The following is a 25,146-nucleotide window of genomic DNA, read 5'->3' on the forward strand; positions in this document are numbered from 1 at the left end:
AAAATTCAACTTGGGATATACCATTGGCTTTCCTAAATAAATAAGCCTGTGGATTCTCTTAAAGAACTATGTTCTGGTGTACTTGGGGTTAAGGGGTGTCCAACAGGTTCTGGGGGATCTCAGAAGCTCGAGAGTTTAGGGAAGGGTAGATTGAAAAGCAGGATGGGGAGCAGATGTTGTCAAATCATCTTATTTTCGTCCTTTAGTCGCCCGGAGCGACGCCACGCCCCTTCCTCGTCTCCTAGCAACCAGCGCCCGTTTGGTGCTCTTCCTCAAGCCTCACTCGTTCGTAACTTCCGCTCCGCGGCAGGAAGTGAAATCAGAGCCGGCGGCTTTCCCGGGAGTTCGGTGTTTGCGGTGTGTGCAGAGCTGAAAAAGTATTTTTCTGGAACTGGCGGCCTCTCCGTCTGTCCCGATTTCCACCTCCCTGCCAGGTGGCGAGGCCCTCAAGGAGTACAGCGGGCCCCGAGGGTCCGGAGGTCCGCGGGAGCGGGACGCCAGGCCCGAGAACGTGTGGCCCTGGGGGCATAGCAGGGGGCTGGCGGGGCCACTCCCTGGGGATCGGTGCAGGCTCCTCCGCGCGGCTGCATCCGTGTGCGGCGGCCCTGTGAGCTCTCCCGGTTCTCCCCCGCGGACCACCAGGATTCCTGGACATTGGCACTTTCTGTGTCCCTCCCCCAGCGCTGCGCCTCCTGCCTTGGAAGGAAGACCTCTCAGGAGACTCACCCGGCTGCTTCCCGGCTCACACCCTGAAGTGACCCACCATGTCCTCAGTGTGAGCTAGTGACCGACTTGTGACACTTTCCGCAGGCCTAGGGTAAATGTTTATATGTGCGCATGGCCGTGTGTGTGTGTGTGTGGATATGGGTCTTTATTTTCTGAAACATCTGAGCTACGAGAGCCCTGAGCTGTGTATGGCAAGTGTGTAGTTTGGTTTACTTCTCATCAACCTCCCTACCAAGGTTTCCCCCATGTCGTTGCAAACCAGACAACTTTGCGTCTTCTGTTAGCTGGGTGGGAATGCACACTAGAATTCGTTTGCAAAGGCCCAGGAGATAATTGATGGTTTGGATGTTAGCCTGATTTTTGAGGAGTTCAGTGACCTATTTGTATTATTATTAGACCCTTCTTAAATCAGTTTTAACTTTTTAATGTGTTTGTGTCTTATGGCCATGATTACAAGTTCTTGGACAAAGACTGTGTTATGTAATACTGTTTTGACTCTCATAACCCCAAGCACAATACCAAACATTTAGTAAAGACTGAGTCATTTTAAGTTTTAAACATCAGAAAATACACATTTTAACATTTTCAACTATTTTGAAAGGGCCTATTTAAATACAGTTCAGCTCCTAGAAAAGACAACACAAAATAACAAGCTCTTTTTAGATAAATGTCCGAAATTTAGAGGCTTTCTAGAAGGGTAGGTGCAGTACTCTCAGTGGAAGAGAAATGTGGTGCATATATCTTTTAGAAAGAGATCAAACAAAGAGTTGTGTTTCATTGCTTGTTTCTTTTTCCTTTGTCTTTTTAAAGAAAATAGGTGTTGTATCCTAACTTACTGACCCAGAGGTGCTTGCTGCCATTATGGGAAATCAGCTTGCTGGCATTGCTCCTTCCCAGATCCTTTCTGTGGAGAGTTATTTCTCAGACATCCATGACTTTGAATATGATAAGAGCCTGGGGAGTACTCGGTTTTTTAAAGTTGCTCGAGCAAAGCACCGAGAAGGCCTGGTAGTTGTGAAAGTCTTTGCAATTCAGGATCCCACATTGCCGTTAACCAGCTATAAACAAGAGCTGGAGGAACTGAAAATCAGGCTTCATTCTGCACAGAACTGTCTACCTTTCCAGAAAGCGGCAGAAAAAGCATCTGAGAAAGCAGCCATGCTCTTTAGGCAATATGTGCGGGACAACCTATATGATCGCATCAGTACCCGTCCGTTCTTAAATAACATTGAGAAGCGTTGGATCGCTTTCCAGATTCTGACAGCTGTGGACCAAGCACACAAATCTGGAGTCCGTCATGGGGACATCAAAACTGAGAATGTCATGGTCACCAGTTGGAACTGGGTCCTTCTAACTGATTTTGCCAGTTTTAAACCCACTTATCTTCCGGAGGACAACCCAGCAGATTTCAACTATTTCTTTGACACTTCACGGAGGAGAACTTGTTATATTGCTCCTGAACGTTTTGTTGATGGTGGATTGTTTTCCACTGAGTTAGAATATATGAGAGATCCTTCAACTCCACTTGTAGACTTAAATAGTAATCAGAGAACAAGAGGAGAGTTGAAGCGAGCAATGGACATCTTTTCAGCAGGTATTTGGGTCTGTCAAATGTCCTAAGGGGGTTTGTGTGCGTTTATTTTAACTCTTGAACATAGAAACGTAGCTTTAAAAAAAACTCCGTATGTTGAAAAATTAATTTCTTTGTATGTGCTTATACAGTATTTCAGATACATGCAACGTTCATTGGACATGTTTAAGTGCCTGGAAAATGCAAGAGCAGTTCATTCATTCAAACATTTTAAGAAATACTTGGATTCTTCTGTATGTGTCAGGCACTGTTTTAAGGCCTAGAAACATAGGTGGATAATTATGTCCCTCTTTTCAAAGTGCTTACACTTTAATAGGGAGATAGATACGGTATTGAGAAAGGACATTTCAGTGCACTGTGGCTTGCTGTGGTGGTGATAAGCATAGGGTACTGTTACAGGAACATGTAGATACTTAAATTAATCTCCATGGTGGTGATGGTACGGTACGGAGGCAGGATCAGGAAAGGCCTCTTTATTGGAAGGATTATATTTAAACTGAAACCTGGAAGATGATTGGCAGCTAGCTGTGGTAAGGGGAGTTTGTTTTAAAGCAGAGTGTGTTGCTCATACAAAGACTGGAAGACCAGAGCATGAGGCCTGATTTATTAGGGCACTGTAAGTAGGTTAGTATATCTATCTGGAACATAGGGCGTGAGGTAAGCAAGGCCCAGGTCAGAAAGGGTCTGGTGTGCCCATGCTAGTCTTCCGAGACATCGTCAGATACGTGTTTTAGACAAAACACTGATTGTAGCGTGGAGAGTGGATTGCTGGGGAGCTACACTGGAGAGACCCGAAAACTGGATTGTAGTAAATTGCCACAGTCCAGGTAAGACACGATCCTGACTGGCTTAAAGTTGTGACAGTTGGAGAGGGAGCAAAGCATAATTGACCCTTAAACGATGCAGGGGTTAGGGGTACCGACTCCTGGTGCAGTTGAAAATCCAAAGGTAACTGTTGAGTTCCCAAGACTTAATTACTAATAGCCTCCTGTTGACCAATAACAAACAGTCAATTAACACATATTTTGTGTGTTACAGTATTATATACTCTATTTTTACATTATAGTAAGATAAAGAAAATGTTACGAAAAATTGTAAGATTGGTCTGTGAGTTTTTTCAAATTGTTGAAAATCTCTCCCAAATTTTCTAATATATCGCAAAAAATCTGTGTCTAAGTGGGCCCGTGCAGTTCAAACCTGTGTTGTTCAAGGGTCAACTGTAATGCATAAGAGATACTTAGTAGATAGAATTGTTAGGACTTAGTGATTGTTTGGAGGACAAAGTCAAGAACACCCCCCACACTTTCCCCATAACCCCCCCACCACACCCCCCGCCTGGGAAACAGGGCGGATGGTGCTGCTGGTCACTGAGCTAGGAGGGACTGGTGCAAGAACAGGTAGGGGTAGGAAGATGATGACGTCTGTATTAGAGACATGGAGTTGAGGGTGTCTGGGGGATTTCTGGGAGAAGATGTGTAACAACAGGCAGTTGGTTATAAAGGCTTGGGGCGTAGAGATGTGGGATGGAGATGGAGATTTGGTAGTTACCATGAAATAGAGGTTGTAATTGTAGCCAAGGGAATGAGTTTGTAGCCAGGGAGAGTTTGTAGACAAGTGATTCTTAAGCTTTTTTGGATCCCATGAAAGAATTTGATGAAGTTAGTGGCCTCCTTAACTGGAAAAAAGTACCATGCATTCATATTCATTATTTCACATACACAGGCCACATGAACTTGGGCCATGATTCGGATTATCTGTGAACTTCTGGGAGGAGCAGTGGGCTGAGGATGGTATCCTGAGGAATACTGTATGAACTCTGGCAGCAGGGCCATTTTTTGTAAATTTTGCAAAGATTGGGTTTAATCTTTTTCTCACCTGTAGGTTTACTACAAAGAAAACATAAACTGTATTTTAGGTTACTTAGGAAAAGTAACTTAATGAAGAAGTATATTTTATCTAGGGGGAGCGAATGGATGAGACTTGTTACACAGGATTGTACCTCTGTTGGTCCATTCAGCTCACTAATATGTGTCCCAAGATCATACCGACGGTTTTTTGATAAGATAGGGTTAGCCTCAACGCTGTAGATATAACAAGTTAGAAATGTAATTCATCGGAGTCTCAACTTTCTTGATTAGTGAATTTATCTAAATTGTTTTTGAACCATGTTTACATTTTAAGCTTACTGTTCAGTAACTAGGACTCCATTAGCTCAGAAATGTGACCACTTTCTAGTTTCAGGGGATCATTTATAGTTTTTTTTTTGAGATATAATCGACATAGACCATTTTGTTAGTTTCAGGTGTACAACATAATGATTCCCCATATTGTGAAATGATCACCACAATAAGTCCTTAACATCTGTCATCATACATAGTTGCACAACATTTTTTCTTGTGATGAGAACTTTTAAAATCTCTCTTAGCAGCTTTCAATCATGCAATAATACAGTTTTACTAACTATAGTCATCATGCTTTACATTCTACTCCATGACTTACTTATTTTATAACTGGAAGTTTGTTATAGTTTTAAAATTTCAGAGCTTGATGAAAAGTTTATTTATCCTTTCTATGCACATCATAGTTTTGTAAACTTCAACAAAATTCTTACTCAGCATTTGTTTTTCCAGACTAAAGAGCCCTACATTGTTTTGGCTAAAGATAGGCCCTTTTATTCCTTTGAAAGAGGTGGAGGGGATCTGTCCAACTCCTATGGCTCCTAAGATTTGATTTAGGCTCTTTGGGGTTTGAATGTTACTTTTCCCATCTTGATGTATATCTATCCATGGTTCCTGGCTGCTTGTTTGGGAGAAGTGTATATATTTCTGTCTCTGGTCACATACATGGGTAGAGTGTTTTGTTTGTTTTTTTTGCTGGAGATTTTTCATTCATTCGCTTGACAAACTTGTGAGTCTTGATTATGTGTAGACATTGTGTTGTGTAGATGATGGGAATACAGCTATGAACAAGACTGACAAAGTTTTTGCCTTCATGGAGCTTTTCTTATGGGGAAGTGATAGACTAAGCAAGTAAATAAGTAAGAAAGTTAATCTTGGTTAGTGATAAATTCTATAACAAAGTATGACAAAGGCTGGTAGGGCCTTTGTATGACAAAGGCTACTTTAGATAAAATGGTCAGGAAAGGCCTCTCTGAGAACATAACATTTGAGCAGACATCTGAATGATAAGAAGGACTCAGTCATGATAGAGACGAGTTGAATAAAGTGTTCCATAGTAAAGTACCACCCAATAACACTTCTAAAATAACATTATAAAGTTGCAAGGAAAAAACCCTTTATGCACCTCTGTATTAGTTAGCTAGGGCTGCCATGATAAAATATCCCAGGCTGGAGAGCTTAAACAGAAATTTGAGCTTAAACAGAAATTTATTTCTCTAGTTTCTGGAGGCTGGAAATCCAAGATCAGGATGCCAGCAGGGTTGGTTTCTCTTGAGATCACTCTCCTTGGTTGTATATAGCTGCCTTCTCTTGGTGTTCTCACATGCCTTTTCCCTGGTGTTTCTTCTTTTAAGGACAACAGCCATAATGGATTAGAGTCCCACCTTTATGACCTCATTTAACCTTAATTACCTCCCTAAAGGCCCTCTCTCCAAGTACAGTCATACTCTAAGATACTGCCTTCAACATTTGAATTTGGGAGGGGGGACACAATCCGTCTATAATAGCCCCCATTTAGTGGTAAATAGTCATGTAGCTATGTTTCTTTCTGACTTTTTATTTGGAAATAATTTCAAACTTATAAACCTTAAAAACTTGCAAACTTGCAGAAAGAAAAATAGTACCTAGAATACCAATATATCCTTTACCCAGAGTCACCTGTTGTTAATATTTTGGTCCAATCGCTTTATTTGTACCTTTTCTCTGCACTCCCCCCCATGTCCCTCCCACCCCCCACACCGCCATGATTTTTCCCCTGAATAAGTTACATACATCATGGCCCTTTACTCCTAGATACTTCAGTGTATATTCCTAAGATTAGGGACAGTCTCTTATAAATACTTACGTAGTTTCATGTTGTACTTATCAACTACAGCAAATTTAACATGAATACAGTAATTTACATTTTTTATTCTAATTTTGTATTTGACTCAATAATGTCCCTTAGAGCATATTTCTTGCTCCAGGACAGAACCCAGTCTAGAGTCAGATATTGCATTTCGTTGTCGTGTCTCTCTAGCCTCCTTTAATCTGTAACATTTCCACAGCCTTTCTTTGTAATTATGACATGGACATTTTTTGAAGAATACCTCTCCCCTTAAATTTTTAAAAATTACTTTTATACTTTTTATTTTTAAATGATAGACTCAAAGGAAGCTGCAAAAATGTGAAGAACCCTTCCCCTAGCTTCCCTCAGTGGTGACATATATGACTAGTACCATATCAAAATCCGGAATTGACATTGGTGCATTACTGTTAACTAGAGTAGAGACCTTATTCAGTTTTCACCAGTTTTTCCATGCACTGTGTGTGTGTGTGCCACCCCACCACTTTGGTTTTTTAATAGAATGTTGTTCATTTGGGGTTTGTCTGTTGTTTCCTTGTGATTACATTCAGGTTATTCATTCTCAGTAGGAATAGTATATAGGTGATGATGTGTTTTCACGGTATCACGTCTGCAGGCAAATGGTATCTGATGGTCAAGGTCTTGCCCAGTTTCTCCCCTTTATAGTTACTTTTGGAAAAAATCCCTTGTAACTAATAAGCAACCTGTGGGAAGAAACTTTAAGACCATGCAAATATCCTGCCAATCATCACCATTTTCTCCTTGATTTGGCATCCATTGATTCTTGCCTGATCCAACCTTTACTGTGATGGTTGTAAAATGATGATTTTCCAACTCCAGTATTCCTTTCACACTTACCAGTAGGCCCTCAGCATTCTACGATACTCAAGTGTCTTCCGTTTCCCCTCTTTTATTTCTTTATTATTGGTGTGGACTCGTTAATTCCTGCAATCAGTTTGCTAGTATTTTTGGAGGATTTTTAACATGTATGTCCATCAAGAATATTGGTCTGTAGTTTTCTCGTGATGTCTTTATCTGATTTCGTATAAAAGTAATAATATTGGTGTGGGGACAAAGCCCCAAAAAACAGTTTCCAGGCTCTCGGCCTCACATAGAAAGGTGCTGGCTCGGGTAGTAAATGGCCATCAACTGTGATCAGATGGCCAGCAGCTGTGGCTAGTTGGCCGTCAGCTGTAACCCGTAAGCCATTGGCCACTAATATAACGGCTGTGGCTACGCTAGCAGAAGAATGGGGGCTAGCGAGAAGATGGTGGCTGGCAAGTGCGGACTGCTGTTAGGCAGATTATGTAGATCCTGCTTCCTGTGTCTCCAGCCCAGCCGCCAGCGAGAATATATTGGTTTGACTTCCCTACTTATGGCTACGTGGGTGTTCCTTTTTGGCCTTACCGTGTCCTGCGTTCTTATGTGGGGAGTGGGACCAGAGACCCCGCCGGACGCCCTGCACGACAAATGGCGCAGCGAGCAGGGTCCCCTGCGTGATACATGGCGTAGTCGGCAGGATACGGTGCTGGCCAAAGCTTTCCGAAGGGCAGTGGAGCAGTTTGTGCGTATGAAAGCTCAGTCTGAGGAAGACCAGGAGGAGCAGCTGCCGGAGAGCTCGATCCCCGTGGAGGGGTGGGAAGACGTGGATGGTTCCCCAACCAGCAGAGGCCGGAGAAAGCGGAGGTTGTTGCTGCCCTGTGGGCTGGGAACTGCTTGCTGAGGCAGCCTGGATGCGGGACTTTTAGTCCCAGGAGGAAACGCTTGCTGAGTCCTCCATGGGAGATGAGGGTGAGGTCAAGGTCATCCCTCACCCCCAGGACAGCCCTGACGAATGACTATGGACTATGAGGAATTGCCTTCCATCCCTAATTTAATGGACGCTTGACTGTTTGGGAACATACCACCATGTAGTGGGACTGGCGGATGTTTGCTTTTGTGTCTTGACTGGCCGCCATTGATAATATGTAAGCACCTTGACTGTGAGCGGCTGTTCCAGCACGGTACCCTGAGAGGCCCAGAGGTAGAGTGGCAGTGCCCTGAGAGCCCTGGCTGTGTCCAGGAAGTCTGGCTGTGTACAGAGAGAGTGGCAGTGCCCTGAGAGCCCTGGCTGAGTCCAGGAAGTCTGGCTGTGTCCAGAGAGAGTGGCAGTGCCCTAGAGGCCCTGGCTATGCCCGGGGAGACAGGTGGTACCCTAAGAGGCCCAGGAAGTCTGGCTGTGCCCAGAAGTACTGGGGTGGTGCCCTGAGAAACCCTGGCTGTGCCCGGGGAGACTGGGGGTACCCTAAGAAGCCCAGGAAGTCTGGCTGTGCCCAGAAGTACTGGTGGTGCCCTGAGAAACCCTGGCTGTGCTCAGAGAGCCTGGCTATGTCCAGGATATTGCATTTACCTCCAGGCTCCTCGCACAGGGACCCTTGCGGAAGACACTTGTCGCGTAGATTGTGAGGTGAGACCCTGTAGGGGTGGAGTGTGAGGACAAAGCCCCCAAAAAACAGTTTCCAGGCTCTCGGCCTCACATAGAAAGGTGCTGGCTTGGGTAGTAAATGGCCATCAACTGTGATCAGATGGCCAGCAGCTGTAACCTGTAAGCCATTGGCCACTAATATAACTGCTGTGGCTACGCTAGCAGAAGAATGGGGGCTAGCAAGAAGATGGTGGCTGGCAAGCGTGGACTGCTGTTAGGCAGATTATGTAGATCCTGCTTCCTGTGTCTCCAGCCCAGCCGCCAGCGAGAATATATTGGTTTGACTTCCCTACCTATGGCTCCGTGGGTGTTCCTTTTTGGCCTTACCGTGTCCTGCGTTCTTATGTGGGGAGTGGGACCAGAGACCCCGCCGGATGCCCTGCACGACAAATGGCGCAGCGAGCAGGGTCCCCTGTACGACAATTGGCATCATACAATGAATTGGGAGGTGTTCCCTCCTTTTCTATTTTTTGGGAGAATTTGTGAAGGATAGGTGTTAAGCCCTTTAACATTTGATGGAATTCACTTGTTAAGGCATAAGGCCTCTTGGCTTAGGCTTTTCTTTGTGGGAAATTTTTCATAACCAATTCAACCTCTTTGCTTATATGGCTTATCCAGATTTTCTATTTCTTTTTAAGTCAGATTTGGTAATCTACTTCTAGGAATCTGTCCATTTCATTTAGGTTATCTAATTTGTTGTCACACAGTTGTTCAACATATGCTCTTACAATTCTTTTCATTTCTGTACAGGTGGTAGTAAGGTCCTTTTTCCACCCCAATCTTTATTGTTTCCTTCCTTCTGTTTGCTTTGATTTCAGTTTACTTTTTTCTTGTTTCTTAACATGCACGTTAGGTCATTGTTTTGAGTTTCTCCTTTTTGATATGGATGTTTATAGTTACATCATTATATATTTCCTCATATTTTTGTATGTGGTGTTTTTATTTTCATTCATCTCAAAGTATTTTTTTTTTTTAGATTTTATTGGGGGAAGGGGAACAGGACTTTATTGGGGAACAGCGTGTACTTCCACTTTTTTCCAAGTCAAGTTGTCCTTTCAATCTTGTTTGTGGAGGGTGCCGTTCAGCTTCAAGTTGTTGTCCTTTCAGTCCTAGCTGTGGAGGGCGCAGCCCAGCTCCAGGTCCAGCTGCCGTCTCCAGCTGCAGGGGGCGCAGCCCACCATCCCCTGCAGGAGTCGAGGAATTGAACTGGCAACCCTGTGGCCGAGAGCCCACTGGCCCATGTGGGAATCGAACCAGCAGCCTTTGGAGTTAGGAGCACGGAGCTCCAACCACCTGAGCCACCGGGCCGGCCCCTCAAAGTATTTTCTAATTTCCCTTTGATGCCTTGGTTATTTAGCAGTGTGTTTAATTCCTACAGACTTGTGAATTTTTCAAATTTTCTTCCGTTACTGATTTCTTATTTCATTCCGTTACGGTTTGAAGAACATAATTTGTATGATTTCAGTTCTTTTAGACTTATTGAGGCTTGTTTTCTGGCCTAGCATGTGGTCTAATCTGGAGTGTTTTGTATGTACTGAAGGGGGGTTTTGTATTCTGCTGCTGCGTGAGTGTTCCTTTGATGTGTGTTAGCTCCAGCGGATTCATAGTGTTGTTCAGTTCTATTTTCTTGGGTATGATGTTTTTAAGAGGTATTTTTAAGTCTCTCATTCGAAAACTTGACACTATATAGATAGAAATTAATTTAAGAAACTTAGTGAGTGTTTATTGTTGTCTTAGTTGATGGAGACTTTTTAATGAATAAAATAGACAAAATCCCTTTCTCATGGAGTTTGCCTTCTAGTGGGTATATCAAATACATGTGTAAAATGCATAATTTGGCAGTTGATGCTGTGGGAGAAAAACAGCCAGAAAAGGGGAAAGGGAATGTGCCAGGTGAGAAGTATGGGGTAATTGTGGTTGAGGGGCTTGCAGTTTTAAACTTGGTAGTCAAGAAAACTCTTAACTGTTTTCTTGGTAGTCAAGAAAACTCTTAACTGTTTTCTTGACATTTGGTTAAAGATCTGAAGGAGGCGGAGTTACAAGCTATGTGGATACTTGGGGCAAGAGCATTCCAGGCAGAAGGACCTGATAATAAATGCAAAGGCTGTGAGCTAAGGTTGTTTAAGGATCTCTTTAAGACTTGTTAAATGCATATTATATAATAATTGAATAAAACAGCTTGGTCCTTTTGGGAATGGAAATACTTTTTTTATTCCTTGTTTGAAGATTATATGTAAGTGCAAAATGATTGGGTTGTCTCTCCTTCCCTCTCTAATCTTACAGCCACGCTTCTTAGCATTTCTAATTTTATAATTGTGTTTGTTCACTAGTTTATATCTCCCTTCTTTCATGGGGGAAGGGACTTTATCTGTTTTATGCACTATGAGAGCCTAGTGTATACTAGATGCCTAATAACTTTTTTGTTAATGATGAATAAATGAATTGTCAGATATGACTTCCTTATGAACTTAATGTCTGTGAATCCATACTTAAAAAAGAGCCACTGTATTTTTAGGGACTTTTAATCTTTTAATCTATTTATCTCTAAATGTATGTGTTTATACACACATTCATTTTAAATTATAGAAGTAGGAAGTAATTTTAGTTTTAATTTATTTTCATTAAAGTTTATTGGGGTGACAATTATTAGTAAAGTTACGTAGGTTTCAGGTATGCAATTCTGTATGCAATTTGATCCCTTTTACCCTCATCTACCACCTCCCTCCCCCCTTACCCTCTGGTAACCACTAAACTATTGTCTGTGTCTATGAGTTTTTGTTCCTTCATTTGTTTGTCTTGTTCCTTTGTTGTTGTCAGTTTTATATACCACATATGAGTGAAATCATATAGTTCTTGACTTTTTCTGTCTGATTTATTTCGCTTAGCATAATAATCTCAAGATCCATCCATGTTGTCACACTATTTCATCTTTTCTTATGTCAGAATAGTATTCCATTGTGTATATATACCACATCTTCTTTATCCAATCATCTGTTGAAGGACACTGGTTGTTCCCATGTCTTAGCCACTGTAAAAAAAAGCTGCAATGAACATTGCAGCACATACATCTTTACGTAATTTTGATTCAAATTGTTTAAGAGGGAGAAAAATTGAGTGGGCAGTTTTTGACTTTATACTGTTAGAAACTGATGATTAGGCAATAAACATTTTCCCTGTCTTTCTTGATTGTGGTTGTATATTAAAATTTTTAATTCAGTTTACTTTGGGTTTCACTTTGTTTTTTAATCTCTAGCTCTTTTTTTAAAAACTTTTATTTATTTTAAGTGTGTTTTTCCAGGACCCATCAGCTCCAAGTCAAGCAGTTGTTTCAATCTAGTTGTGGAGGGCACAGCTCACAGTGGCCCATGTGGGGATCGAACCGGCAACCTTCTTGCGCTCTAACCAACTGAGCTAACCATCTGCTCCTGGATTTCACATTTTGAGTTTTATGAATTCTCTGAATTCTTCATCTATATTAATGATACCTTGTATTTCATATTTTAATGGAATTGTATCTGCTATTTTCCAGGTTGCGTGATAGCTGAGCTTTTTACAGAAGGTGTACCGCTATTTGATCTCTCTCAACTTTTGGCTTATAGAAATGGACAGTTTTTCCCTGAACAAGTGCTAAATAAAATTGAAGATCGCAGTATCAGAGATTTGGTAACTATGCTACAATTATTTGCCATAAAGAATTTAATAGAATTATGTTCTTGTGCATTGGTCATCTGCTGTCTGGAATATTACAAATTTGGAACAAAGCAATAAAGCCCTATAGACTAATACAAACAGCTTATTGTTTTTACTTTGTTACGGAGAAATGTACAATTTTTTTTCCCCTTCTCAGACACAGAGCTCATTTGACTTAATTTGTTTATACACATACACACACGCGCACCCATCTTCCCTTAATAATCTTTAGCTCTGCTTTGGGTAGATTTAGAAGAAGGTAAGGAGGTACCGGGGGTGTTAGAGAGTTTGTCCAGGACAGAGCTTGCTGGTAAGAAATGATAAGACATATCTAACGTGAAGGCAGTAGGGAACATCAACTTGAATATAATACAGCAGCATAGGACTGTTTCATATAAAGAAGCAACTGGCTGTGTATACCTCCTTTGACTCCCAGGGCAGTTCTAGGAGGGGAGATACAGAATCACAAATTAATATAGTAGAACAGATATGTGGAATTCTGTGGGAGGTCATATCAGCCATTTATGCACATTACTGTTTGAGGGGATCTTTTTAAAGCCAGTCAGTATAGGAACCTGATGTTTATGATGATGATGAGTCTGAGTCATGAAATGCATATGGTATATTTGAAGTATGCTTTAAAAAGTCACGTTTCCTTATTTCTAGTACATTTGATTCCCCCAAGTTCAATGCAAGGCTCCTATTTAGACTATAAACAGAAAGCTCAAATAACTTGATATATATTTTTTTTGATATTTTAAGTGTTTAAATAATGACTGGTACACTGTGAAGGTCTAGGAAAGATTAAACTATGCTTGGTGTATTGAAAAAAAATTTAATTCCTTATGATGCTAGAAAACATAAGATAAATTCTAATTAGGTTGTATCATTTCTAGTGTTTGTAGGATTTAACATCTCTTTCACACCACTTGAAAAATTTAAACCACCAATTCCCTTTTTGACCAGGTCCTAGAGCTGCACTAAAACTGTGTGTTCCCTTGGACTTGTGAACATAAGGCTCTAAACCAAAACTCTGATATGTAAATAGATTTCAGGGTTCTGTGATTCTTTTCAGAATTGTGTATAGCTTTGTTCGCAAAAATCGTGTGTATACATTTTTCTATAGAGAAAATCCCATTGCCTCCCTCAGATTCTCAGTGGTATCTCCTGCTGACAAAAGTTTAAGAATCCTTGAGTTGTGGGCAGCCTTATATTATTCCCCTGTCTTATAAACAAGGAATGTTGAACAGGATGTACCTCTTCCCTATGTGTCTGGGCTATCTGAAATATGTTAGTATGTAATTTCTTGTTGCTTTTTAGGACAATAGTAGAGTCACATGTTACTCAGCAGTCAGGTTCTGAAAGTAGTTTGAAGGGCAGAGATTGAGAAGTACCTTCTCAAAAATCCTTTAAATCACGTGTAAGATGCCCTTGCAGTTTTCATCTGGTTTAATTTGCTGTTCCAAATCTACTTTTCACTCCCTTTTTCCCCTTGGTATAGGTAACTCAGATGATTCACCGTGAGCCGGAAAAGCGGTTAGAGGCAGAAGACTACTTAAAGCAGCAGCGTGGCAATGCCTTTCCTGAAATATTTTACACTTTCCTTCAGCCCTACATGGCCCAGTTTGCAAAGGAAACGTTTCTTTCTGCAGATGAGCGCATTCTAGTGATACGGAAGGATTTGGGCAACATCATTCACAATCTCTGTGGACATGACCTGCCGGAAAAAGCAGCAGGAGAGCCGAAGGAAAATGGGCTGGTCGTCCTGGTGTCTGTTATCACATCCTGTCTACAGACCCTTAAGTACTGTGATTCCAAACTTGCCGCTTTGGAACTGATTCTCCATTTGGCCCCACGATTGAGTGTAGAAATTCTTTTGGACCGTATTACACCGTATCTTTTGCATTTTAGCAATGACTCTGTTCCTAGAGTGAGGGCCGAAGCCTTAAGGACATTGACCAAAGTTCTAGCTCTTGTCAAAGAGGTTCCTCGCAATGATGTCAATATCTATCCGGAATATATCCTGCCGGGCATAGCCCACTTAGCCCAAGACGATGCTACTATTGTTAGGCTAGCCTATGCTGGTAAGAGATTATTGTCCAAGGAATAGCCACTCACATTTTGGAAGTTAGTGACTATAATACCTGTTGTTTCTCGGATTTCTTTGGGAATTCCAAGAGTTTACTTTGGTCCTTGAATTATTTGTGTACATTTTAGTAGTATTTATAGCTAATCTGTTCCTGGGATTCAACTTTTGTGTGTACTCTCATTTTTGAAGCGATCTGAGTTGTCAAGTAAAAGAAATATAATACAGAATTTTACTGGGGTATTACATTTAATTGGAAGTAAGATTCATGTTTACAAGTATGTGCTTCTGAGTTAGTGTCTTTAGGCCTTTATAAAGTTCCTCTGAACAAATAAACTTGTTTCAATATCAGGTTTAGGATTTTTAACAGCGATCTATTGTTGAACACGATTTATTTTTCTGGGTAATTTTGTGTTGAAAGAACGTCACCTACTAACTTACTGAATTTTAAGGTCCTTTTAGTTAATATAGTGCTTAGGATGTGTGGCTTCTCTTTGATGAGGTGGGTGTGTTGTGTAACACACCTACATGTTTTACTTGTAATTCTCACTCAAAATCACGTGATACAGATTCATGTTTTTAGCTCCCCAGATTAATTCTGAATGCTTTTTTTCATAGAAGTGTCATTGAAACATTTACATAATAATTCCATAATTTATTTCTAAGATGTAATCTGATGGCTATCAGGGATTCTGTTTTAAGTCTTTGTAAATAGCACATAATGTGTGGTGATGATGATGATGTCACTTTTTTGAAAGATACTTGCTTAGTTTATTCATTTTACAATTTGTCTGTATTTTAATGGAACATGTTGAAATTGATCTTTGGACTTTGGCCTGCTTGCTAGGCACATCCACAAAGTGATTGGTGATGGTTGGTTTTTTACTTTTCCCCTATATATAACTTACTTATTTTTATCTATCTGCCTATTTATTTATGTATGGTTTCTAGTTTCCATAATTGTGTAGGTATGAACTTTAGGCCTAGAATATCCAGGATTTCTTTAAGATATGTCTGAGTTGTCATTTGTAACAAAATATGTTTATAATTTACTTGGTAAATATAAATAATAGAGTTAGATAAAATTAAGTAAAAGTTTATAGGTTTTAAAAAAAACTGTATCTTTAGAGTTTCATGAGCTGCTTTTGGCCCAGTATATATCTTGGTCTGTTCTCAATTATGTTAATTAGGTAAGGTTCTGATGTATAGGTACCACATTAACATATTGACATTCAATTACTAATAGTCATAATATAAAAATAATGATGCTATTTATTGGAAAACCTGCCATGTGTCAGGGTATCTACTGCTCAAGGTTGTTGTAAGGGTTAGTTGCAAGAGATACATAGATTCTAAGATAAATTCTAGATCCTAAAATATATAGATTCTAAGATTCTAAAATCTATATATATCTCTTACAACTAACTCCTTGCAACAACCTTGAGCAGTGCATATGTTATAGTACCTTCAGTTTTCAAGTGAGGAAATTGGGAATGGGAAAGCTTACAAAACATGACCCAAATGTATCTGGTCTAATTCTTTCTCAGTTCTCAGAGCTGCTGATCTAGGTCTTGATTTTGAAGCAACCCTGCATTTCTTCGGTCTTCTGATTCTTTATGAGAGTCCAGGGTTAGTTGCAGTACCTTACAGTGTCCCTTTGTCGTGGCTTGGAGCATGATAAAGCTGCCTTTTTTTATAGAGCCAGAAATCTATTTGTACTTGTGTAGTTAAATATAATTAAACCACACATGCCAGTGATTATAAAGTTTAAAATCAGTTTTTAAATTTCTTTTACAATATTCTTTTTTAACTCAGATGCTAATATAGATTTGTGTCTTGTGTACACTTTCAAGTGCTATGTGGTTTATGACCTTAAGTGGGGAAATAAGCATAGATCTACTTAGATTTTAGAGGTTCACTGAAAAGTAAGAGACTTTTCCTAATAAAGATATATTCATTAAAGTGGGGATATTCATCTAGAATTTTGAATTTTATCAGAGGATGTCCCACAATTTCCCCATCTTTAGGGTGAGCAAGGATTACAGGGTATTGATATCCTGCTTACTTAGAGGTAAATTTTGTTCTGTTCAGAACAGTGTCAAAACTGGGAGGGGTGTGGAGGGGGACTCCAAGAAGAAAGGAATAACTATATTCAGTAGACTCAAAAATCTCAACTATTGCGAGACACATCTCAATTTGAGATGTAAAAAGTAGAGAAAAAGTGAGTCTTAGAATCAATAAAATAATGTAGTTAAACTTTATGTTCAGTGCTGTTCATTGCTAAGAAGGAAAAGAGTGGAGTCTGGCTGGTATGGTCATATGTTAAGAAGCACAGAAGTGGGAGAGAAGGAAGGGAGAGACAGGAATAAATAAAAATGGAAGGAAGAAGACGGTATAAGCAATAGAGTAGATATAATTAATAGCAAATGATACAGCAGAAATTAGAAGAAGGTGCTCTCACAGTGGTGAGGAGTATCAGATAGTCTTAATAGATTATCAGACAGAAAAAGGAAAATATACAACTGCACAGTCTCACACTTTGGTTCATAAAGAACTTCAGAGTCTCACTTGTAAAGCAATCCAACAATGGTTGATTCAGTTTGGTAATGGCTCTTTGAAGTAGATGTGATTCATTTACGTGTGAGGAAACTGAGACTTAGATTGGTTAAGCAGCCAACTAATAAGGGGCAGGGTTTTGAGCCAAGGTCTGTGTGATTCCAAAGCCCAGCTTGGTCTGTTATTTTCATGTGAATGTTTGTTAGTTTAATCTCAGATACTGTTGAAAGAGTAGGTCGCCATAGAAGGATTACTTTTTTTTTTTTTTTTTGCCTCAATAGATTTAAGTGCAATATTTTGAGTTATTTTTATATATTTTTAAAGATACGTAAGTTTCATTATTAAAACTGGTAGTTTGGGATAGTTATGAAATTAGTCACTAAAATATGATTAGGTTAAGTGCTAAATTGAAAAGTTCTTTTTCGCCTTAGTTTTATGATTATTATTTTTATGTATAAAGAATTAGGGAGGAAAAGTTATAAACATAAAGATTATAATTACAGTTTTTCTTCCTTTTATAGAAAACATAGCTCTGCTGGCAGAAACAGCTTTGAGATTTCTGGAATTAGTACAATTAAAAAATCTCAATATGGAAAATGACCCAAATAGTGAAGAAATAGATGAAGTGACACATCCCAATGGAAATTATGACACAGGTAGTATGGTTTTCTCTTACAGATTTCTTGTTACTTAGAATGAATTGCTAACGTGAACTTTCAATACATTATTTGTAATTTTCATGTAAGATTGAAGAATACCAGGTGTATGGATGAAAAGGGTCCCTGTTTTCTGATGGTTCTCTCTGTTCTCGAACACTGTTATCTAGCCAGAAAATGATCAGTCTTTTGCCACAGATTGTAAGCTTAATTGATTTGCAGCCAGAATTGTGTCAACAGTAAGGCTAGCTGAATTATATTATTCTTATCAGGTAAAAAAATAGAAACATCATAGCTAAAGAATTGAATACCTTCTCTCCTTATGTGAATATTATGAGTATCCTCTATTGTAAACTGTTTATTTCATACTATCAAAACCCATTCCTTTTACTGTAAAGGAACAGAGGTGATGGTAAACTCTTTGAGGTCAGAGATCCTGTCTTAAGTTCCTTTACATCCATCCAGCCCTTAACAGGCCTTTAGTTAGTATTTATTGAGTTCAAGATTTAGAAGTGAGATAATATGCTTAGATCTGTTCCAAGGTGTTTCTAGTTGAGAAAAACTAGAGAAACATAGTTTTCAGATTTTATGCTGTAGACAACTGTAATGACTCTGTTACTTGTTAAAGTGGCATCCTTTTTAGACAGAATAATTATCTGCAGTTGAAGACAATGAAATAATTTTGAACTTACAGAAGGATGTATTAGAAAGGAAATCCTCACTTTTTCCATGGAATTACTTAGAAAATAATACTGTTTTATGTTCTATGACCAGGTAATTGGACATTTTTAGATAATGAAGTTAGGTGTTAAAACTTTTTGGGAGTTAATCTGAAATTTTTCTTAATGTGGACATGTAATTTTGCGTGTCAGACTGCCGTTTCCCTTGACGGTGGCTGCGTCAGTAGTGGCCGCTGCTCTCATTCATTTAGCCATTGGCTAATTGCGAAACATAGCTCTGCATTCGGCAATTTTGTGCCTGCTCTAAGCACTGGGATACAGGAGTGAGTGAGACAAAAGATCCCTGCCCTTGAGCTTACATTTTAGTAAGGGAAAGACAGACAGCTAAGTAAATAAATAAATGAAAAGGGGAGGGTGGGTAGGAGATGAGGTCAGAGAAGGCAGTGGCCAGATTTAGCCTTGACAAGACTTGCAGTGTATTTTCTGGCTTTCTGAAATACAACAAATTGATACTTAAAAATGCTTTCTAAAAGTATTGCCCTGTACCATCGGATTATATCCTGAACCAGTCTAGGATTTTCAGGTCCTTGATTACGTTGATCTTATTGCAGCAGGATGATCGCCTTTCCGCTGCTTCCCCGTAGTTTTCTCCTTGAGCTTCATAAATAGAGCTATTTGATTAGTGAGACAGTAATCATACTTGTGGCATCACCTTATTAGGATGTTTTTCAGTTTCATATTTCAGTTTCCCATCTATTGTATCCTTCAGAGCTTTGAATAGTGGAAAAACTTAGTTATTATAGACTTTCTATGGTGGCTTCTGTCGTCATTCCATTTCTCCAAGGAGTAAGAAAGAAGTGTGGGTCTATATGTATAGAGGAAAAAAGAATTGAACCTATCTTTACTTTTTTTCTTTTTTTTTTTTTTTAGAGCTCCAAGCCTTACATGAAATGGTGCAGCAGAAAGTTGTCACCTTGCTAAGTGACCCTGAAAATATCGTGAAGCAAACTTTAATGGAAAATGGAATAACACGGCTGTGTGTATTCTTTGGACGTCAGAAAGCCAATGATGTTTTATTGTCCCACATGATTACTTTCCTAAATGATAAGAATGATTGGCATCTGCGTGGAGCTTTTTTTGATAGTATAGTTGGTATGTTATTTTTTTTAATTCATTCTTAAGATTTTAAATTATCTTCTCAAACAAATACTCAAACAAATACGTTCCATGCATTCTGAAAGGTGACAGTACTACCAAATTTTATTAATAATGAAATGAGTTCCTAGTATTTCTGTCTGTCTTCATACTGCTTTTGGATGATAGAAGTATCTTAGTTGATCAAGGCATTGGTTAATTAATTAAACTGTGATACATCCATATGAAGGAATACCACGTGGTCATTAAAAACTTTTTTAAAAGAATATTTAATGACATGGGAGAGTATCATGAAATATTATTAAAGTGACTGAAGTAGGTTGTAGATCTACTTAAAGTATGATTCCAGTTGTGTAAAGGTAATAATAACAAATCATACATACTTATAAAGAATGCTGGAATATATTCGGTGTGAATAGTGGTTATCTGAGGCTGGGATTGTAGGTGATCGTTTTCTATATATTTTCCTGTATTTGTCAAATTTTCTACAATAAACATAGCTTTTACAATCAGAAAATAACAAAGTATAATTATAATTGTAAATCAGCATAATTAGAAAATTAACACAGGTTGCTCTGTGTAAACTGAAAATTTGAAAAACTAGCTTTTTGCACTCTATTTTTCAAAATGTTGCAATTCTTGATTTTCAGATTTATCTAAAGAGGAAAGATATATTTTATCTGCATGTCTCCTATTACATTTAGATTCAAAATTAGACATAAAGTGTACTTTATTTTGAGTTGGTTGTCACTTTTGATAAAGGATTTAATATTTTTCTTTTTGAATAACAACTGATTCCTTTCCGTCTGATTGTAGTATCTTTTTAATTTTAGATTTGGTCAATTATGAAATACTACATACTAAAGCCATGCTATTATGATTACCCACTAACCTTTTTTATATCAATTTAGACATGATCATAATAGCTTGTGTGTTAACTCAAAAGGTTTAAAGACTCTTCTACACATTGGAAAGTTTCGCTGGTATTCATACTTTATCATGTAGTAGCTGAAAACTAGAGGGTTTAGACTTTGGTTCTCAATAATATGGGAAAGTAACTGCTAAAAGGTTTGCCTTTGAATGTTTTTCCTAAAAAATAAAAAAAGGAAGGAAACTCATACGGCAACAGTATTAATATTTCTGCAAATGCTCTCATAATGTTTTGGAGAAAAGTGTACTGCCTACTTTTGAAAAGCTTTGAAATTGCCTGCTGGTCTCGCTTTGTTATTACCAAAGATTACTGTACCTCCTCTTTTCCAGCATCTTTAGTTTTTTTGTTTTTGCATTATTTTATTGATTCATTTCAGTCTTGCATCTCAGACTCTAACTCAGTTCCTGAATTCAGTATACTTCTCACATCTTTCTTTTTTCAAATAATTTTATTTTTATTCCTTTTCTTGGGAAATGGTGGTTCTTAGAACTTTTCATTTATTGACAAATTCATGTATATTTTAAAACATGCTTTTGTATAACTTTTTTCATTTAAAAATAATTTTCATTGATTTTTTGTTTGTTTATAAAAGTAATACATGCTTACTGTAGAAAATTTGGAAAATAAGAAACCAAGAAGAAAACAAATCATGTTTAATCCTACAACCCATAATCCTTTGGTGTTTTTTCCCCTGTGGGTCTTATTAATGCTTTGGTGTTTTTTTCCCTGTGGGTCTTCTTCTCTTTCCATCCCATCTATTCGGTTCTGTCATATATGCTGAGAGGCACTATTGGGTACTGGTTAAAAGTAGGCATTCTAGAGCCAGATTGTTGGGTTTAATCTCTGGTTTTGTCACGTACTTGTGGCTTTGGAGAAATCATTTAATCTCTTTTGTACCTTAGTTTCCCTATCTAAGATGGGAAGAATCATAATCCCTATCTATTGGTTGTTCATTGGTTGTTGTGAAGATAAAATGATTTAACATATGTAATAGTGCCTGGTACATAGGTGCTATGTGTCTATATATTACTTCTCAATCTTATTTTATTGTATCTTGAACTTTTTTCCACTAATGTATATTCTAAGCCTTTTCTCATGTCACTAAAAATTCTTTGAAACCATATTTAATATATCAAAATAATCTATTATATAGCTTCACCAAAATTTATTTAACTCTTCTGTTCGATATTTAAATTATTTAAATTTTTTTCTATCATATAGATAATTTTTTATGTAAGTATTTGTTTCTGATTATTTTCTCAGGCTACAAGTCTGAAATTTTAATTACTGGGTTAAACAATATGAATATATTTTTAAAACTCTTGACACAGCTTTTCAAACAGATTGTATTTCCCACTCTGATCAGCATTATTTGACAGTACTGCATACTTCCAGTATGGACCAGGCTTCAATTAACCTTTGCCTGTTGGTAGGGTAAAGTGATACCTTGTTTTGATTAGTATATTTCTTTGCTTATTAGTGAAGGTGAAAAACTTTCTCGTGTGTTTTCTTTTTTTATTAACACTTTAGAAAACAATTCCCATTCCTCTCCTTTGGCAACCATCAGCTTGTTCTATCTATGTGTCTGTTTCTATTTTTCGTTTATTCATTTTTGTTTTTTTGATTCCACATAAAAGTGAAATCGTGGTAATTGTCAAAATTTTCTCTTGTTGATTATTCATTCATGCTTCTTATTCTATGAATTTTTAATGTATTATTTTGGCCCAGTTTTTCTAATGGTGTTAATGCTTGTTGATATTTTTTAGCCGTATGTATGTATGTATGTATGTATGTATGTATACATACACCTTAAAAACATTAAATGACTTATTTCAATGGCAACATTTTTTCTCAACTAACTTAATTATTTTTATGTTTTTAAAAATAATTTTTATATTGTAAATTTATTTGATCTTTACTTTGTGGTTTGTTTTTACTTTTGTGCCTAAAGGCTTTTCCCATTCCAGAATTAGGTTACTAATGTGTTGGGTGCTTGTCTTTTTTTAAAAATGCTTTATTTTTTGTACTTAACTGCTTAACTGATCTTTATTTTGGGCTGTAGTGTGAAGTGAAATCTAAATTTTCCTCAAAAATATAACCATTTTTCCTAATACTATTTATTGAACACTTCATTTTTTTCCCATTGATTTGTGAAGCTTCTATCGTCATCTGTTGTATGCTTATGTCTTTTAGGGTCAATTTTCTGGATATCTATTCTATTTCATTGATTTCTTATTCTTGTACTCAATACTATACTCTCTATTCTTATATTTTAATTATTATGTATTTATAACTAATACTTGTATCTGGTAGGATAAGTTCCCCAGATGCCACACTTCTTTTCCAAAATCTTTTGAGCTGTCTTACCTCACTATACATTTCAGTTTGTAAATTTCCTAAATATAATCCACTAGAATATTAGATAGCATTTTTTTCCTTTTATTATAGAAAAAAATTCTAAAATTATTTTTCAATTATAGGGAAAATATGCTTTTGTAAGTTTAAAATTTATTCAAAATTTATAAAGTAATATTTGAAAAGCAATAGTTGCACTTTCCAGAGGCAGCTATTCTGGTTTGTGTTTTTGGTTTGGTATCTTCAGGTGATTATTGCCATACCTCTAGAATTTTCATATTACTATTTTTAGAATTATCAACGTTAGACTTTATTTCTTGACTTTGTTCTATACTAGATGAAGATTCAATTCACTCATACCATGCCTTGATTTTTTTGTCCCCTGTTTTTGAGGTATAGGTCACTATTTGCAGTGCTTTAGTTTTCAGTTTGTAGTTATAATTTTAAATAATTAAACCTATTTCTTATTGGTCTTCTGATTTGGTTTGACTACAAGAATATTAGTGCTCCTTTCTTTCTCTCTACCTCTCCTTTTTCATTTGGTGGTTGATAATTTAAGTGTTGACAACTCAGCTAACAATTGCATTGTTATAGTTGATAATATCTACATTCTGTTCTGTAATCGTAATAGTCTTTTGTGCATTGTATAGAGTGATTCTAAAAGTTTAAAACAACATTTACATGATTATGAATGTGTAAATGTTATTGACTGTAGAGCCAGGTAGTATATTATTTATATTTACTTCACCACGGTTCCAGTGCTATGACTCCTTTGTCCTTGATGAGAATACTTATAGTATCAAAGTCGATGGATTCTTTTTTCTACCTTCTGTCAATTACTAAATACATTGCACATTTTAATTTATTTCATATTTATACCATGACTTTCTTGAACAAAGTTTTTGTTTGTCCTGGTTTTCAGATTCCTTTGTTTTTCTTTTATAGAGAAAAGTAATATACCTTCTTCATCTTACCTATAATATCTAGTGTTTTCCTTACCAATTTTGTCTACTGTTTATAATCTATTCCATTTTTCTTCTTGTTAACATCTTTGAAATTTATTGGCTTTTAATTCTAATTTCAGCTGATTGATTTTCAGATGTTTGCTAGTTATTATCCTTTTTTTCCCCTTTGAATTCTTGGGTAATATCTACTATTTTGTACATTCTACATATTTTTAATTTTGCTGGAGTATATCTTCAAGTAACTTCGAAAGAGTTGCATGGAAGGTAAACCGATATAGTTCTCACATGTCTCAAAATGACTTATTTTCTCTTATTTTATTGACAGTTTGGGTATAAAATTACTTTCATGACTTTAAGGTCTTGCTCTGTTGTGTTCTAGCCTTCATTGTTGCTGAAGATCATCTGATGCCAGTCTTACTCTCCTTCATTTTTAGGGGACCTGTATTTTTCTTTTTGTAAGTTCCGAGGATCTTTTTTGTCCCTTTGGTGTTCCAGAATTTCTTGATGATTTGCTTTGGTGTGGGTCTGTTTCATTTATCGTGCGATGGAAGGAAGTGCGATGTCCTCTCCTTGATTATCGCTCAATATATTTGGCTTTTGATTAATTTTACTGTTTTACCTAATGGCATTTGTACTTTCAGGTATAGAATGCGTGATAATGTCGTGCTGCTTCTCTTTTTCAGGTGTTGCTGCCTATGTTGGCTGGCAGAGCTCCTCGATTCTCAAACCCCTGCTGCAACAAGGTCTTAGTGATGCTGAGGAATTTGTTATTGTGAAAGCTCTTAACGCCCTTACCTGTATGTGCCAGTTAGGGCTGCTACAAAAACCCCATGTCTACGAATTTGCCAGTGATATTGGTAAGTTTCTGTTTCTCAAGATTAGGATGGGAAAATTAGGATGTGGGAAGAGAAATAACAATTGATAGAGCATTACAAAACTTCTAGGCAATATAGAGTCAGGTTTTCAACTTTATTGTTCCCATTTTTGTGTGTGTGTGTGTGTGTGTGTGTGTGTGTGTGTGTGTATGTTTGTGTGTACACACACGTGCATGCTTCTGCATGCAGGCTTGTATGTATTTGAGACAGGCAACAAACAAACAGGATCATTTGGTCTCCAGCTCAAGTTGGGAAATATATCTTTGTTTTTATTTGTAGGTAAGTCTTTGTGTGATTCTTGAAAAGTATAGATTTTGTTTTTGTTTTCTGAACATAATATGGATAAAGTCTTTAACTTCTCTGAAGAGTCCACTTATTTTTTTGGACACTGGT

General features: G+C 37.7%; 1 protein-coding gene across 1 annotated transcript in view; it reads left to right on the forward strand.

Annotated features, from left to right (window-relative positions):
• Window positions 1-298: 298 nt before the first annotated feature.
• The window catches only part of PIK3R4 (phosphoinositide-3-kinase regulatory subunit 4), a 61,800-nt gene continuing 36,952 nt past the window's right edge, over window positions 299-25,146 (forward strand). Inside the window, exons 1-7 of the mRNA XM_081071586.1 lie at window positions 299-817; window positions 1,537-2,320; window positions 12,334-12,467; window positions 13,996-14,578; window positions 17,658-17,792; window positions 19,403-19,624; window positions 24,562-24,735. Of these exons, the coding sequence (XP_080927712.1) occupies window positions 1,588-2,320; window positions 12,334-12,467; window positions 13,996-14,578; window positions 17,658-17,792; window positions 19,403-19,624; window positions 24,562-24,735 (1,981 nt within the window). The 5' untranslated portion in view covers window positions 299-817; window positions 1,537-1,587. The remainder of the gene's footprint in view (window positions 818-1,536; window positions 2,321-12,333; window positions 12,468-13,995; window positions 14,579-17,657; window positions 17,793-19,402; window positions 19,625-24,561; window positions 24,736-25,146) is intronic.

The sequence above is a fragment of the Rhinolophus hipposideros genome (genome assembly GCF_964194185.1).
Source record: "Rhinolophus hipposideros genome assembly, chromosome: 14".
Lineage (NCBI taxonomy): Eukaryota > Metazoa > Chordata > Mammalia > Chiroptera > Rhinolophidae > Rhinolophus > Rhinolophus hipposideros.